Source organism: Nerophis ophidion, linkage group LG03 (assembly GCF_033978795.1).
Source record: "Nerophis ophidion isolate RoL-2023_Sa linkage group LG03, RoL_Noph_v1.0, whole genome shotgun sequence".
NCBI lineage: Eukaryota > Metazoa > Chordata > Actinopteri > Syngnathiformes > Syngnathidae > Nerophis > Nerophis ophidion.
In genome coordinates this window covers 88,035,376-88,051,781 of record NC_084613.1, presented here as the reverse complement: position 1 = coordinate 88,051,781, position 16,406 = coordinate 88,035,376, and the positions used below count along the sequence as shown (strand labels likewise).

Below are 16,406 nucleotides of genomic sequence, written 5' to 3'. Positions count from 1 at the left end.
ATTCAGCAAATTTCCAGGAATTCCTGTTTTTGTAACCCCATTTCCAACCTTTTTCCATTGACTCCTGTTCCTTTTTTCATCCCATTTCAACTGTTCCACCATCAGAACATTTTTCTTAGTCAGGAAAATACAAGTTGGTTTAAGGACTACAAATATTACCATTTTTTTCCGGAATTCTCAATTAAAAAACTGCTACTACTTCAACATTTCTTGACCAATGTAAAATATTCCAACACCGACCAATTCAGCTCATTCAGGACATTCGTGATCCTGATCATTTAAAAAAAAAAAATTCCCACTTTTCCCAAAATCCTCTAATTTCCAGGAAGTTCCCATTTTAATGAATGGGACATTTTTCCAAGTTGCACGATTCCCACATTTTTCAACGGATTCAAACCATTCCACCTTCCACACATTCCACACATCCTAGACATTCATTTCTTCACATTCAATAAATTTCCACTTGACTATAAAAGTGGGTGACATTGTTATCACCAGGAAGGATGAGATCACCTACCTAGCTTCCATTCTAGAGGCTAATCTTTCCTGTGATAAAATGGCAACCAAGGTGATCAAAAAGGTCAATTCCTCTACAGAATCTCCTCTCTGGTCAACAAGAGCACCTTGAGGATTCTAGCGGGAACTCTCATTCAACCCTTCTTCGATTACGCTTGCACCTCCTGGTACCCCAGCACCTCCAAAACCCTCAAATCTAGACTCCAAACATCCCAGAATAAGCTAGTCCGGTTACTTTTAGACCTCCACCCCAGATCACACCTCAATCCAACCCACTTCTCCAAAGTGGGCTGGCTCAGGGTGGAGGACAGAGTCAAACAACTTGCACTGAGCCTGGTCTATAAAATCCGCTACACCTTCTTGATACCGAAGTACATGTCAAACTACTTCCTTAACGTAAATGACCGCCATAACCACAACACCAGGGGGAGCTCCACAAACCACGTTACACCCAGATTCCCATCTAACAAAGGTCTTAAGTCATTCTCTTTCTATGCCACATCAATGTGGAATGCACTCCCAACAGGTATAAAAGTAAGTGCATCTTTATCCTCCTTCAAAACTGCACTAAAACAACACCTCCAGGCAACTTCAACACTTTACTAATACCCTCCTCCATTCACATCCCATCTCCCCGGATTATAAACAACTCAAATGTACTTCTAATGTATATACTTGTTCTTATGCTATGTGAACTCACTATGTTCTCTGCTGGCTGTACATATCCTACTAAATAAGACCTACACTCTTTCAATGTCCACATTTCTCTGTTGATGCAATTGTTGATGACTGAAGTACTGATATCAACCAAAGCTCCTCATGGATTGTAAATAATGTCAATAATTCAATGTATATACTATGATGATTAACTTGTGTGATGACTGTATTATGTTGATAGTATATATTTGTACCATGAATTGATTAACGTGGACCCCGACTTAAACAAGTTGAAAAACTTATTGGGGTGTTACCATTTAGTGGTCAATTGTTAGGAATATGTACTGGACTGTGCAATCTACTAATAAAAGTATCAATCAATCAATCAATCAATCCACGAATTCCTGTTTTTCTGTAAGTCTATTTCAATTGACTACCCATTTTCCTTTTTTCATCCCAATTAAAGTGTTCCACTGTCAAAAAAATGTTCTTAGGAGAAAAAACAAGTTTGTTTAGAAACTGCAAACATTCCAAATTTCCCGAAATTCCAGGGATTCCATGACACTCTCTCAATTGAAAAAGTGTTACTACATCAACATTTTGTGACCTATTTGAACAATTCCAACACCGACCAATTCAGCTCATTCAGGACATTCGTGATCCTAATCATTTAAAAACAATGTTTTCCCACTTTTCCCAAAATCCCAAAATTTCCAGGAAGTTCCCATTTTAATGAATGGGACATTTTTCCAAGTTGCACGATTCCCACATTTTTCAACGGATTTAAACCATTCCACCTTCCACTCATCCTAGACATTCATTTCTTCACATTCAATACATTTCCAGGAATTCCTGATTTTTTGTAAGTCTATTTCAATTGACTACTCCTTTTCCTTTTTTCATCCCATTTCAAGTGTTCCACTGTCAAAAAAAATGTTCTTAGGAGAAAAAAACAAGTTTGTTTAGGAACTGCAAACATTCCAAATTTCCCGAAATTCCAGGGATTCCATGATACTCTTTCTCAATTGAAAAAGTGTTACTACATCAACATTTTGTGACCTATTTGAACAATTCCAACACCGACCAATTCAGCTCATTCAGGACATTCGTGATCCTAATCATTTAAAAAAATGTTTTCCCACTTTTCCCAAAATCCCCAAATTTCCAGGAAGTTCCCATTTTAATGAATGGGACATTTTTCCAAGTTGCACGATTCCCACATTTTTCAACGGATTCAAACCATTCCACCTTCCACACATTCCACTCATCCTAGACATTCATTTCTTCACATTCAATACATTTCCAGGAATTCCTGTTTTTTTGTAAGTCTATTTCAATTGACTACCCATTTTCCTTTTTTCATCCCATTTCAAGTGTTCCACTGTCAAGAAAATGTTCTTAGGAGAAAAAACAAGTTTGTTTAGGAACTGCAAACATTCCAAATTTCCCGAAATTCCAGGGATTCCATGTGTATACTCTAGCCTTTAAATATACCTCCTTTTTAGACCAGTTGATCTGCCGCTTCTTTTCTTTCTATGTCCCCCCCTCCCTTGTGGAGGGGGTCCGGTCCGATGACCATGGATGAAGTACTGGCTGTCCAGAGTCGAGACCCAGGATGGACCGCTCGCCTGTGTATCGGTTGGGGACATCCCTGCGCTGCTGATCCGCCTCCACTTGGGATGGTTTCCTGTGGACGGGACTCTCGCTGCTGTCTTGGAGCCACTATGGATTGAACTTTCACAGTATCATGTTAGACCCGCTCCACATCCATTGCTTTCGGTCCCCTAGAGGGGGGGGGTTGCCCACATCTGAGGTCCTCTCCAAGGTTTCTCATAGTCAGCATTGTCACTGGCGTCCCACTGGATGTGAATTCTCCCTGCCCACTGGGTGTGAGTTTTCCTTGCCCTTTTGTGGGTTCTTCCGAGGATGTTGTAGTCGTAATGATTTGTGCAGTCCTTTGAGACATTTGTGATTTGGGGCTATATAAATAAACATTGAATGAATACTCTCTCAATTGAAAAATTGTTACTACATCAACATTTTGTGACCTATTTGAACAACTCCAACACCGACCAGTTCGGCTCATTCAGGACATTCTTGCTCACAATCATGATCAAAAATCCAGTCTTTCCCAAAACTCGCAAATTTCCAGGAAGTTTCCATTGAAATAAATGGGACATTTTTCCAAGTTGCACAATTCCCGCATTTTCCAAGCTATTCAAAGCATTCCAACATCAACACATTCCACTCATCCTGGACATTCAAACTAACACTTTCCCAAGTTCCAAACCAAATTCCGTTTTTTCCTGGAAATTCCAACTCTTCCACATTCCAACTTTCTTACATTCATTCTACATCCTGTCAGCCTTTCCCTTCAACTTCAGCATTGGAACAGTCACACGCATTTCCTTCAGGAATCGCCTCATCTAGTTCTTTTGTTGCTTTTCTACTGTCTTTATTGGGAACATTTGACAATACAATCTTTGAAGAGCGCAAATAGAGCACAAATGTCTAGATTTATACAGCATTTCAGCACCATGGAAAGCTACAGCCGCCTTTTCCGTCAACTTCCACAGAGCAAAAACACAAAGAATTTGTCGACCTCAATCTGCACATTTCCCCCTAAATGCCGGTGCAATTAGAGCGTGAGGTTAATTGATGGCGCTAACGAGCAGGGACAGAAAGGCTCATGCAGAGGTGGCGTTCTTCTACCTACCGCCGATGGACCGGCCGGGGTCCGAGGAGAGAGTCCAGTTCCCGCCGTGCGGCGCCGAAGACGAGAGGGGGAAGACTGACTGGCGCTGACTCTCTGCACAGACGGCGAGCGCAGTCTTCTGCTCATGGCTGCGTCTGGAAAGCGGGTCACACGTCGTTGCTGCGGCGCTGGCTGATCCCGAGCCAACGTTGCAACAAGCCTGGCGGCGCGTGGGAAGAAGGAGAAGCAGACGGTTAAAATAGCGGAGGACAACGTAAGACATTTTGGGGAAGTATGAGTTATTTAAAAGACTAACAATGTTTGAGACAGAGGCGCTTTGCTGCCACCGTGTGGCCAGGCCTTGTATTGCAATGGTGGATTTAAATATGTACAGGTTGCTAAGTACAACAGACCTGGGCAAATTCGGCCCCATAAGCTTTTCAATCTGGCCTGCCGGACATTCCCAAATAATTGTATTGGATGTTTAAGACGGGAAGTGAAGCTGCCAATATGACAAGACCGGAAGTCTTCAACTAGACTAACTAAGAACCCCGTTTCCATATGAGTTGGGAAGTTGTGTTAGATGTAAATATAAACAGAATACAATGATTTGCAAATCCTTTTCAAGCCATATTCAGTTGAATATGCTACAAAGACAACATATTTCATGTTCAAACTCATACATTTTTTATTTTTTTTTGCAAAGAATCATTAACTTAGAATTTCATGGTTGCAACATGTGCCAAAGTAGTTGGGAAAGGGCATGTTCACCACTGTGTTACATCACCTTTTCTTTTAACAACACTCAATAAACGTTTGGGAACTGAGGAAACTAATTGTTGAAGCTTTGAAAGTGGAATTCTTTCCCATTCTTGTTTTATGTAGAGCTTCAGTCCTTCAACAGTCCGGGGTCTCCGCTGTCCTATTTTACGCTTCATAATGCGCCACACATTTTCCATAGGATACAGGTCTGGACTGCAGGCGGGCCAGGAAAGTACCCACACTCTTTTACTACGAAGCCACGCTGTTGTAACACGTGGCTTGGCATTGTCTTGCTGAAATAAGCAGGGGCGTCCATGAAAAAGACAACACTTAGATGACAACATATGTTGCTCCAAAAGCTGTATGTACCTTTCAGCATTAATGGTGCCTTCACAGATGTGTAAGTTACCCATGCCTTGGGCACTAATGCACCCCCATACCATCACACATGCTGGCTTTTACACTTTGTGTCGATAACAGTTTGGATGGTTCGCTTCCCCTTTGGTCCGGATGACACGATGATGAATATTTTCCAAGTACAATTTGAAATGTGGACTCTTCAGACCACAGAACATTTTTCCACTTTGCATCATTTTTAATTTTCCTGAAGGAACTCTCCTGACGGAATAAATAAAGTACTATCTAATCTAATCTAATCTAATCTAATCAGTCCATCTTAGATGATCTCGGGCCCAGAGAAGCCGGTGCCGTTTCTGGATGTTGTTGATAAATGGCTTTGGCTTTGCATAGTAGAGCTTTAACTTGCACTTACAGATGTTGCGACCAACTGTATTTAGTGACAGTGTTTTTTTGAAGTGTTCCTGAGCCCATGTGGTGATATCCTTTAGAGATTGATCTCGTTTTTGATACAGTGCCGTCTGAGGGATGGAAGGTCACGGTCATTCAATGTTGGTTTCCGGCCATGCCGCTTACGTGGAGTGATTTCTCCAGATTCTCTGAACCTTTTGATGATATTATGGAGCGTAGATGTTGAAATCCTTAAATTTCTTGCGATGTCACTTTGAGAAAGGTTGTTCTTAAACTGTTTGACTATTTGCTCACGCAGTTGTAAACAAAAGGGTGTACCCTTGTTTTTCAATCAATCAATCAATGTTTACTTATATATCCCTAAATCACTAGTGTCTCAAAGGGCTGCACAAACCACCACAACATCCTTGGTAGGCCCACATAAGGGCAAGGAAAACTCACACCCAGTGGGACGTCGGTGACAATGATGACTATGAGAACCTTGGAGAGGACCACATATGTGGGCAACCACCCCCCCTCTATATTTGTGTGTGTGTGTGTGTGTGTGTGTGTGTATGTATATATATATATATATATATATATATATTTTGCATAACATATTAACATATATATGTATATATATATATATATATATATAATGTCAATACTTTATGTATAATTTGTAAACTGGCATTTTGTGTCCATTTTTTTTTTTTTTACATTTTGTATAGTGTCATATACTGTATAAGTGACTGATGTGTCATTTGGAATCGAATTTAAAATTCATGGTCATTGACCTGATTTACTTATGATGTCCACAAGATGGCAGCAAATGTGCAGCAGTTGACTTGTCCGATATTTCAAAATGAAAGTGGAACTGCACTTTTTGGGGAAATTGCGCCTATTTTTACAATCATTATTTAAACATAACGGATGTACTTTTTTTTTTACATGTTATTAAATGATGAAACATAAATAACAGTTCGCTTACAAAAACTTGTCCAGTCCCCAATAAATGGAACATTTTATTTTTGAAAAATATGAAAATTTGATAAAACACACAAAAAGTCAGGATAAAATAAAAAATACTAAAAACATTATATATATATATATATATATATATATATATATATATACACATATACATATTGTCAAGTTATGTTTGCTTGTTTGTGTTCTCCCCTAACTTGAAAAGGGTTTTGATATTTTGACCAGGGTTTCACTGGGACTTCACTCTGTTTTAATCCAATGATGAGCCAAATCTTTGTTTCTCCTTTTATTTTGGACTTGATTGTCTCTTTGGAAAAGGGTTGACAAATACAAAAGCAATTAGAGACCAACATAAACAAATGACAATAAACCATTTTTAAAGCAAAAGTGTTACCAAAAGTACAAATAGTGACCCTTAACAGCTTGGATTTGACATTTAAACATTCAACAACCAACCACTTGGCAATTAAAATACATTCAACATATCAAAGACAAACATCAAAATAATTTCAAGTTATCTGACCGTCAGCCAGCCTGGTCTCTAAACACTTGTCACTTCTGGATTTGGTCATTTGTCCTGGAGAAGTCTTTGTTGACCTCTACTGTATTTGGTCATTTGTCCTCAAGCAGTGTTTGTTGGCCTGGAGCTGCAGACTTAAAAGGAGGGGATTTGATTGCTTCAGGTGAGAGCCTTCCTGATTAGTGATGGTCTTCAGCTGTTGGGATTTTGTGTCTGTAATTCCATGTGTGTCCTCTGGGGGAAATGGGAGTCAAACTCATATTTGGACATGAGGCCTTCTGTGTGGGTGAAGGCTTTGGTCTTGTGTAGAGTTTGCCAAAACACACACACACACAAATATATATATATATACATATATATATATACATATATATATGTATATATATATATATGTATATACATATATACATATATATATATATATACATATATATATATATATATACATATATGTATGTATATATGTATATATATATATATATATATATATATATGTATACATATATATATACATACATATATATATATATATGTACATACATATATACATACATATATATATACATACATATATATATATATATATGTACATACATATATACATATATATATATATATATACATATATATATACATACATATATATACATATATATATATATACATACATACATACATACATACATACATACATACATACATACATACATACATATATATATATATATATATATATATATATATATATATATATATATATATATATATATATAAAGTCCTAAATACTACTTAAAAAAACAACAACAACACAAAAAACTATGAATATTTTGTGTGAAAACATTATGTATATTTTTAAACTGGCATTTTGTGTCCATTTTATTTCAACATTTTGGATCATATAATTGAATTATGTGCCATTTGGAATTAACTTTAAATTCATGGTCATTGACCTGATTTACTTATGATGTCCACAAGATGGCAGCACATGTGCAGCAGTTGGATTTTCAGACATTTCAAATGAAAGGGGAACTGCAATTTTTGGGTAAATGTTGCCTATTTTTACAATCATTATCAAAAACATGACAACGGATGTGTAAAAAACAACAACATTATAATGCTATAAATAAGGGATACAAGTAAAATAAAAGTATGCTTAAAGGGGAACATTATCACAATTTCAAAAGGGTTAAAAACAATAAAAATCAGTTCCCAGTGGCTTATTGTATTTTTTTAAGTTTTTTTCAAAATTTTACTGTTCTGGGAATATCCCTAAATAAAGTTTTAAAGTGCCTTATTTCGGCTCTCTGCGAAGACACTGGCCATTTCCCTGTGACGTCACACAGTGCTGCCAATGTAAACAAACAATGGGAATACCACAGCAAGATATAGCGACATTAGCTCGGATTCAAACTCGGATTTCAGCGATTCAACAGATTACGCATGTATTGAAACAGATGGTTGGAGTATGAAAGTATTGAAGAAGAAACTGAAGCTATTGAGCGAATTCATAGCCATAGCATGGCCGAATAGCTGCGTTAGAATCGCCGGTAAAATATGCGGACCAAACGATCAGGACTTTGGCATCTTTTGACACTGGAGCAACTTAAATCCGTCGATTGGTAAGTGTTTGTTTCGCATTAAATGTGGGTGGAAGGAAACGTAATATAGTTGCAAATGCATCTGCAGGTTATCCATACATCTCTGTGCCATGTCTGCTTTAGCACCGCCGGTAAATAGCATGTTAGCATCGATTAGCGTAGCATGTTAGCATCGATTAGCTGGCAGTCAACATCAGCAAAACTCACCTTTGTGATTTCGTTGACTATCGTTGCAAATGCATCTGCAGGTTATCCATACATCTCTGTGCCATGTCTGTCTTAGCACCGCCGGTAAATAGCATGTTAGCGTCGATTAGCATAGCATGTTAGCATCGATTAGCTGGCAGTCACGCCGCAACCAAATATTTCTGATTAGCACATAAGTCAACATCAACAAAACTCACCTTTGTGATTTCGTTGACTATCGTTGCAAATGCATCTGCAGGTTATCCATACATCTCTGTGCCATGTCTGTCTTAGCATCGCCGCTCAAATGTGGAGACACTCTGGCACATTCAATGGGGGTCTGGCGGCAGATTTCTTGCCAGTGGTGCAACTTGAATCCCTCCCTGTTAGTGTTGTTACACCCTCCGACAACACACCCACCAGGCATGATGTCTCCAAGGTTCCAAAAAATAGTCAAAAAAACGGAAAATAACAGAGCTGAGACCCGGTGTTTGTTTACCATACAGGTAAACAGGGGGGGGGAATAGAAGATTAAAATAAAATTTAAAAATCGGTCTTAGCCTAGGCCCTGGAGTGGGGGTGCAGACTGAGGCCAAGGGAAAATGCCAAGGGCTACCAGTTTGATACACACTTAAATAAATTGCCAGAAAAAGCCAATTTGCTCAATTTACCTTTAATAAATCTATCCATCCATCCATTTTCTACCGCTTATTCCCTTTTGGGGTCGCGGGGGGTGCTGGCGCCTATCTCAGCTACAATCGGGCGGAAGGCGTATAAATCTATATATATATATAAAAAATGAGTATTTCTGTCTGTCATTCTGTCGTACATGTTTTTTCCTTTTACGGAAGGTTTTTGGTAGGGAATAAATGATGAAAAAAACCACTTAATTGAACGACTTAAAAGAGGAGAAAACAAGGAAAAAAAAAGAAAATTAAATTTTTAAACATAGTTTATCATCAATTTCGACTCTTTAAAATTCAAAATTCAACCGAAAAAAATTAAGAGAAAAACTAACTAATTCGAATCTTTTTGAAAAAATAAAATAAAGAATTTGTGGAACAACATTAGTAATTTTTCCTGATTAAGATTTCTTTTTTCATGTTTTAAATAGGTTAAAATCCAATCTGCACTTTGCTAGAATATATAACAAATTGGACCAAGCTATATTTCTAAAAAAGACAAATCATTATTTCTTGTAGATTTTCCAGAACCAACATTTTAAAAGAAATTCAAAAGACTTTGAAATAAGATTTAAATTTGATTCTACAGATTTTTTAGATTTGCCAGACTATTTTTTTTGAGAATTTTAATCATAATAAGTTTGAAGAAATATTTCACAAATATCCTTCGTCGAAAAAACAGAAGCTAAAATGAAGAATTAAATTAAAATGTATTTGTTATTTTTTACAATAAAAAAATTAATTTACTTGAACATTGATTTAAATTGTCAGGAAAGAAGAGGAAGGAACTTAAAAGGTAAAAAGGTATATGTGTTTAAAAATCCTAAAATCATTTTTAAGGTTGTATTTTTTCTCCAAAATTGTCTCTCTGAAAATTATAAGAAGCAAAGTAAAAAAATAAATGAATATATTTAAACAAGTGAAGACCAAGTCTTTAAAATATTTTCTTGGATTTTCAAATTCTATTTGAGTTTTGTCTCTCTTAGAATTAAAAATGTCCAGCAAAGTGAGACCAGCTTGCTAGTAAATAAATACAATTTAAAAAATAGAGGCAGCTCACTGGTAAGTGCTGCTATTTCAGCTGGTGACCCCTGCTCTAAAGCATTAAGCCAATTAGAAAATGTAGTTCTTCCAACTTCAACCTTCTTGCCTGGAGCATAATAATGTTGACAAATATTTGCATTTAGTTTAATCATTTGTTGTTTTGTTTCACCACAATCACTTCCGGTATTTTGAGCGCCCACCCTCTCCCGAGTCCCCGCCCCCTCCGTTAGGCCCCTCCCCTTTCCACGCCCCGCTCCACATCCGCTGGCTGTCCCCCAGACACAGCAGCGGCGGAGTCAGGACGCTCGCGGCCGCCTGAGAGTGCGCGCATCTCGGCGTCGAGCATCCGCAGTGACGCGTGGCTCCCGAGCTGCCGCCGACATGGACCCGGAAGCGGTGGAAGCATAGCGGCGTGCTCTCCGGCATTTACACCGAGAGAGAGAGAGAGCGAAAGGGGGGTTCATGTTCTATTTTTTTTTATGAAACATTGGAAGCATTTTCTTGTTAATAAGTGGACATTTGAGTGTGTTTGTCCTTCGTCGTCATGGCGAGTGAGTCTCCTGCTCGCAGTCTGGATGAAATCGACCTGTCTGCTTTGAGGGTGAGTTTCTACTAATTATACTTTTCTTCTACTAGTTTCTACTCATGATAATTTTCTTCTACTAGTTTCTACTCATGATACTTTTCTTCTACTAGTTTCTACTAATTATACTTTTCTTCTACTAGTTTCTACTCATTATACTTTTCTTCTACTAGTTTCTACTCATGATAATTTTCTTCTACTAGTTTCTACTCATGATACTTTTCTTCTACTAGTTTCTACTAATTATACTTTTCTTCTACTAGTTTCTACTAATTATACTTTTCTTCTACTGGTTTCTACTAATTATACTTTTCTTCTACTAGTTTCTACTCATGACACTTTTCTTCTACTAGTTTCTACCCATGATACTTTTCTTCTACTAGTTTCTACTCATGATAATTTTCTTCTACTAGTTTCTACTCATGATGCTTTTCTTCTACTAGTTTCTACTCATGATAATTTTCTTCTACTAGTTTCTACTAATTATACTTTTCTTCTACTTGTTTCTACTCATGATACTTTTCTTCTACTAGTTTTTTACTCATTATACTTTTCTTCTACTAGTTTCTACTCATGATAATTTTCTTCTACTAGTTTCTACTCATGATGCTTTTCTTCTACTAGTTTCTACTCATGATACTTTTCTTCTACTAGTTTCTACTAATTATAATTTTCTTCTACTTGTTTCTACTCATGATACTTTTCTTCTACTAGTTTTTTACTCATGATACTTTTCTTCTACTAGTTTCTACTAATTATACTTTTCTTCTACTAGTTTCTACTAATTATACTTTTTTTCTACTTGTTTCTACTCATTATACTTTTCTTCTACTAGTTTCTACTAATTATACTTTTCTTCTACTAGTTTCTACTAATTATACTTTTTTTCTACTTGTTTCTACTCATACTTTTTTTCTACTAGTTTCTACTCATACTTTTTTTCTACTAGTTTCTACTAATTATACTTTTTTTCTACTTGTTTCTAATCATTATACTTTTCTTCTACTAGTTTCTACTAATTATACTTTTCTTCTACTAGTTTCTACTAATTATACTTTTTTTTCTACTTGTTTCTACTCATGATACTTTTCTTCTACTAGTTTCTACTCATACTTTTTTTCTACTAGTTTCTACTAATTATACTTTTCTTCTACTAGTTTGTACTAATTATACTTTTCTTCTACTAGTTTGTACTAATTATACTTTTCTTCTACTAGTTTGTAGTAATTATACTTTTCTTCTACTAGTTTTTAGTAATTATACTTTTCTTCTACTAGTTTCTACTCATGATACTTTTCTTCTACTAGTTTGTACCAATTATACTTTTCTTCTACTAGTTTGTACTAATTATACTTTTCTTCTACTAGTTTGTACCAATTATACTTTTCTTCTACTAGTTTGTACTAATTATACTTTTCTTCTACTAGTTTGTACTAATTATACTTTTCTTCTACTAGTTTCTACTCATGATACTTTTCTTCTACTAGTTTGTACTAATTATACTTTTCTTCTACTAGTTTATACTCATGATACTTTTCTTCTACTAGTTTGTACTCATGATACTTTTCTTCTACTCTTTGGACTTTGCACACCAACTCTTTTCTAAACATGTTTTATGATTCCCGCTGCAAATTTTTATTCATAGTTTCATGTTTGTGTGGACATTTGCCGACCTGGATGCTCTGTGGAGTCATCAACATAATATCAACCAATCAGTCAATCAATGTTTACTTACATAGCCCTTAATCACGAGTGTCTCAAAGGGCTGCACAAGCCTCCACGACAACCTCTGCTTGGATCCCAAAAGCTCAACCCAGTGGGAACAACGAGAAACCTTGGAAGGGAATAGCTAGCGCGTCCTCTGGTCATCGGATAAGCTCTCCACACAGGAGAATGGGTCAGAGCAGTTAAAAAGAGAAGTGGCAGATCAACTGGTCTAAAAAGGGTCTATTTAAAGGCTAGAGCAGGGGTCGGGAACATTTTTTGGGCCGAGACAGCCGTGGAAGCCAAATATTTTAAAATGTATTTCCTTGAGAGCCATATAATATTGTTTAACACTGAATACAACTAAATGCGTGCATTTTTGAGTAAGACCAACATTTCTAGAGTACAACAAGTCACTACAGGTAGTCCAGCTTCCTTCCACCTCCAAAGACATGCACCTGGGGATAGGTTGATTGGCAACACTAAATGGTCCCTAGTGTGTGAATGTGAGTGTGAATGTTGTCTGTCTATCTGTGTTGGCCCTGCGATGAGGGTTAACTGTCCAAACTTCAAAATAGAGACAACTTCAGATTGTTTTCTTTGTTTAAAAAAAGAATAGAGTCCGGCGATTAATTGCAAATCGTGGCTTTATTGAGGTCTTGCACACAGCCAATCCAACAAAACACAAGCGACTCCCGCACTCTACCACTCCGTCACCTCGCACGCCTACACACTCACCTCACATGCAACATATTAAAGGGCCACACACACATGCTAACCCAATTGAAGCGTCACCACCGCATTCAAACAGCCTCTCTTCGGCGAGTCAGGCAGGACTAAAGCAATAACAAATGTTTTTATAGCAGCAGATTTAAATCCATATTGCATTAAAAACTAGATTTTGAACCACTTCTATGGTGGAAGAACAATAAGCCCATATATCCTCTTACTGCCAAGGTAGCCAGGCTGGGGGGTAAAGAAAAGTTAATCTGAGGCTATGTTGACTTGAAACTGTTTAATGTTGCACTTTTTATATGTACGTAGAAGAAAAGTTTTGTCATTTTATTTAATCTGAGCAACAACTTGAGGCAGTTTAATGTTGATTAACGTGGACCCCGACTTAAACAAGTTGAAAAACTCATTCGGGTGTTACCATTTAGTGGTCAATTGTACGGAATATGTACTGTACTGTGGTTCCATCCATCCATTTTCTACCGCTTATTCCCTTTTGGGGTTACGGGGGGCGCTGGCGCCTATCTCAGCTACAATCGGGCAATCTACTAATAAAAGTCTCAAATCAATTATTCAAAAAAAGTACTTTATATGTAGAAAAGTTTTGTTAAGAAACCATTCTGAGCCTTATCTTATTCAGTTTTTATTTTATATATGTTGACCACATTAAACCTGGCAATGGACCCTGTGTGTATATGTATGTTATGCCATTGTTTACAAATTTGGTAAATAAATAACCAAAAAATGTATATTTTGTTGTTTTCTTACCGTACCGAAAATGAACCGATCCGTGACCTCTAAACCGAGGTACGTACCGAACCCAAATGTTTGTGTACCGTTACACCCCTACCATAATAGTCATTTTCTTTATCGCACAAAGACAACCCCGCGATATATCGAGTACATCGATATATCGCCCAGCCCTAACCAGCACTACCCTCATACATTTGTTTGAATATTTTTCATCACCAAAATGAACATCTTCAATATTAAAGTTTCACAGAAAAGGAGTCGTATTTGAATATAAAACCTCTTGAGTCACCATAGATTTTATCCACCATGACCTTGAACTACCTTCCCTCTGTTGCTAGATATCTCAAGGTGTATGTTGTAATATGTATATGTGCTTTGCTATGGAGGTTTTTTCCCACTCCAGACTGGGCCCCCTTAGGAGCCCAGTCTGGATTGTATTTTTTTACTCATCCTTCCCCAGCGTTTACCTTTTTCTTATCTTTTACGGGGCGCCTTATGGCGACCCATCAGCGTTCTTGTTCTGTAACCCTGTACATTGTTTGTTTGTCTAATCTTGCACAGGTTTGTGCTGAAAACAATGTTTCATTGTACTTGTTGCCATGACAATAAAGACCTACCTAATCGGTAGAGGTGTTGATTTGGTGATTTTCTGAAACTACCAACTTCACTTTTTTGGACTTTTGCCTATCGTTCACAATCATTATGAGAGGCATGGCAACAATTTTTAATAAAATAAAATAAAATAAATAAACCTACTCAGTGGCCTAGTGGTTAGAGTGTCCGCCCTGAGATGGATAGGTTGTGAGTTCAAACCCCGGCCGAGTCATACCAAAGACTAAAAAAAATGGGAGCCATTATCTCCCGGCTTGGCACTCAGCATCAAGAGTTGGAATTGGTGGTTAAATCACCACAAATGATTCCTGGGCGCGGCACCGCTGCTGCTCACTGCTCCCCTCACCTCCCAGGAGGTGAACAAGGGATGGGTCAAATGCAGAGGACACGTTTCGCCACACCTAGTGTGTGTGTGACAATCATTACTACTTTAACTTAACTTAACTGAACTCAAATGCATTATAACTCGTTAATGTAAGTTTGCTTACAACGAAGCCATCCGGAAGTCCTCTATTCCGCCCATAAAACCTAATAAAAGAACAATACTCCATATACATTTTGTGGCTTGAATATTAACCAAGTATTAGTGATATTGTTATTATAAGCACTGACGCGGACAAACTATTTTTAGCGGCGCCGTGGTCACGAGCCTGAGTGCCAATGTTTACATCAGGGGTGCCCACACTTTTTCTGCAGGCGAGCTACTTTTCAAATGACCAACTGGAGGGGATCTACCTCATTTATATATATCATTTATATTTATTTATTTATGAAAGAGACATTTTTGTAAACAAGTTAAATGTGTTTAATGATAATACAAGCATGTGTAACACATATAGATGTCTTTCTTTCACAAAGACAAGAATATAAGTAGGTGTATTACCTGATTCTGATGACTTGCATTGATTGGAATCAGACAGTAATGATGACAACGCCCACATTTTCAAATGGAGGAGAAAAAAAGTTGTCCTTTCTGTACAATACCACATGAAAGTGGTTGGTTTTTGGCATCTAATTCATCCAGCTTCCATACACTTTACAAGAAAAACATTGGCGGCAAATTCCGTAGCTTGCTTGATTGACATTCACGGCACCCGAGGGTCTTGTGAGATGACGCTGGCTGCTGCCAGTTCATTATTATGAAAAAATGACAGAGAGGAAGGCGAGAAACACTTTTTATTTCAACAGACGTTCGCGCCGTCCCTTCCGTCAAAACTCTAAAGGCCGACTGCACATTTCCTATCTTCACAATAAAAGCCCTGCTTCATGCTGCCTGCGCTAACAAAATAAGAGTCTCAGAAAGCTGGCGTGCACAAGTGATGTGCAAGCCAGCTTTCTGAGGGATCGCTTGTGCACGCCAGTTTTCCGAGACTCTGTATTTAGTTAGCGCAGGCAGCATGAAGCAGGGCTTTTATTGTGAAGATAGGAAATGTGCAGTCGGCCTTTAGAGTTTTGACGGAAGGTACGGCGCGAGAGTCTGTTGAAATAAAAAGTGTTTCTGGCCTTCCTCTCTGTCATTTTTTCATAATAATGAACTGGCAGCAGCCAGCGTCATCTCACAAGACCCTCCGGTACCGTGAATGTCATTTAAGTGACGTCTTGGTGAAGATTGATGATCACTCAT

The 16,406-nt window shown here is 37.5% G+C and overlaps 2 protein-coding genes across 11 annotated transcripts in view; one reads left to right on the top strand and one right to left on the bottom strand.

The window, feature by feature from the left end:
- Nucleotides 1-7,003, bottom strand: part of grm1b (glutamate receptor, metabotropic 1b) — a 46,645-nt gene extending 39,642 nt beyond the window's left edge. Inside the window, exons 1-2 of the mRNA XM_061893811.1 lie at nucleotides 6,891-7,003; nucleotides 3,890-4,088 (exon numbers count right to left, since the gene is read on the bottom strand). The gene's annotated coding sequence lies outside the window, so the exon portion shown is untranslated. The remainder of the gene's footprint in view (nucleotides 1-3,889; nucleotides 4,089-6,890) is intronic.
- A 3,689-nt stretch (nucleotides 7,004-10,692) lies between these two features.
- tnika (TRAF2 and NCK interacting kinase a) overlaps nucleotides 10,693-16,406 on the top strand; it is a 174,246-nt gene continuing 168,532 nt past the window's right edge. For all 10 annotated transcript variants that reach the window (XM_061896301.1, XM_061896297.1, XM_061896299.1 and 7 more), the window contains exon 1: nucleotides 10,693-10,999. In XM_061896301.1, the coding sequence (XP_061752285.1) occupies nucleotides 10,943-10,999 (57 nt within the window). In that variant the 5' untranslated portion in view covers nucleotides 10,693-10,942. The remainder of the gene's footprint in view (nucleotides 11,000-16,406) is intronic.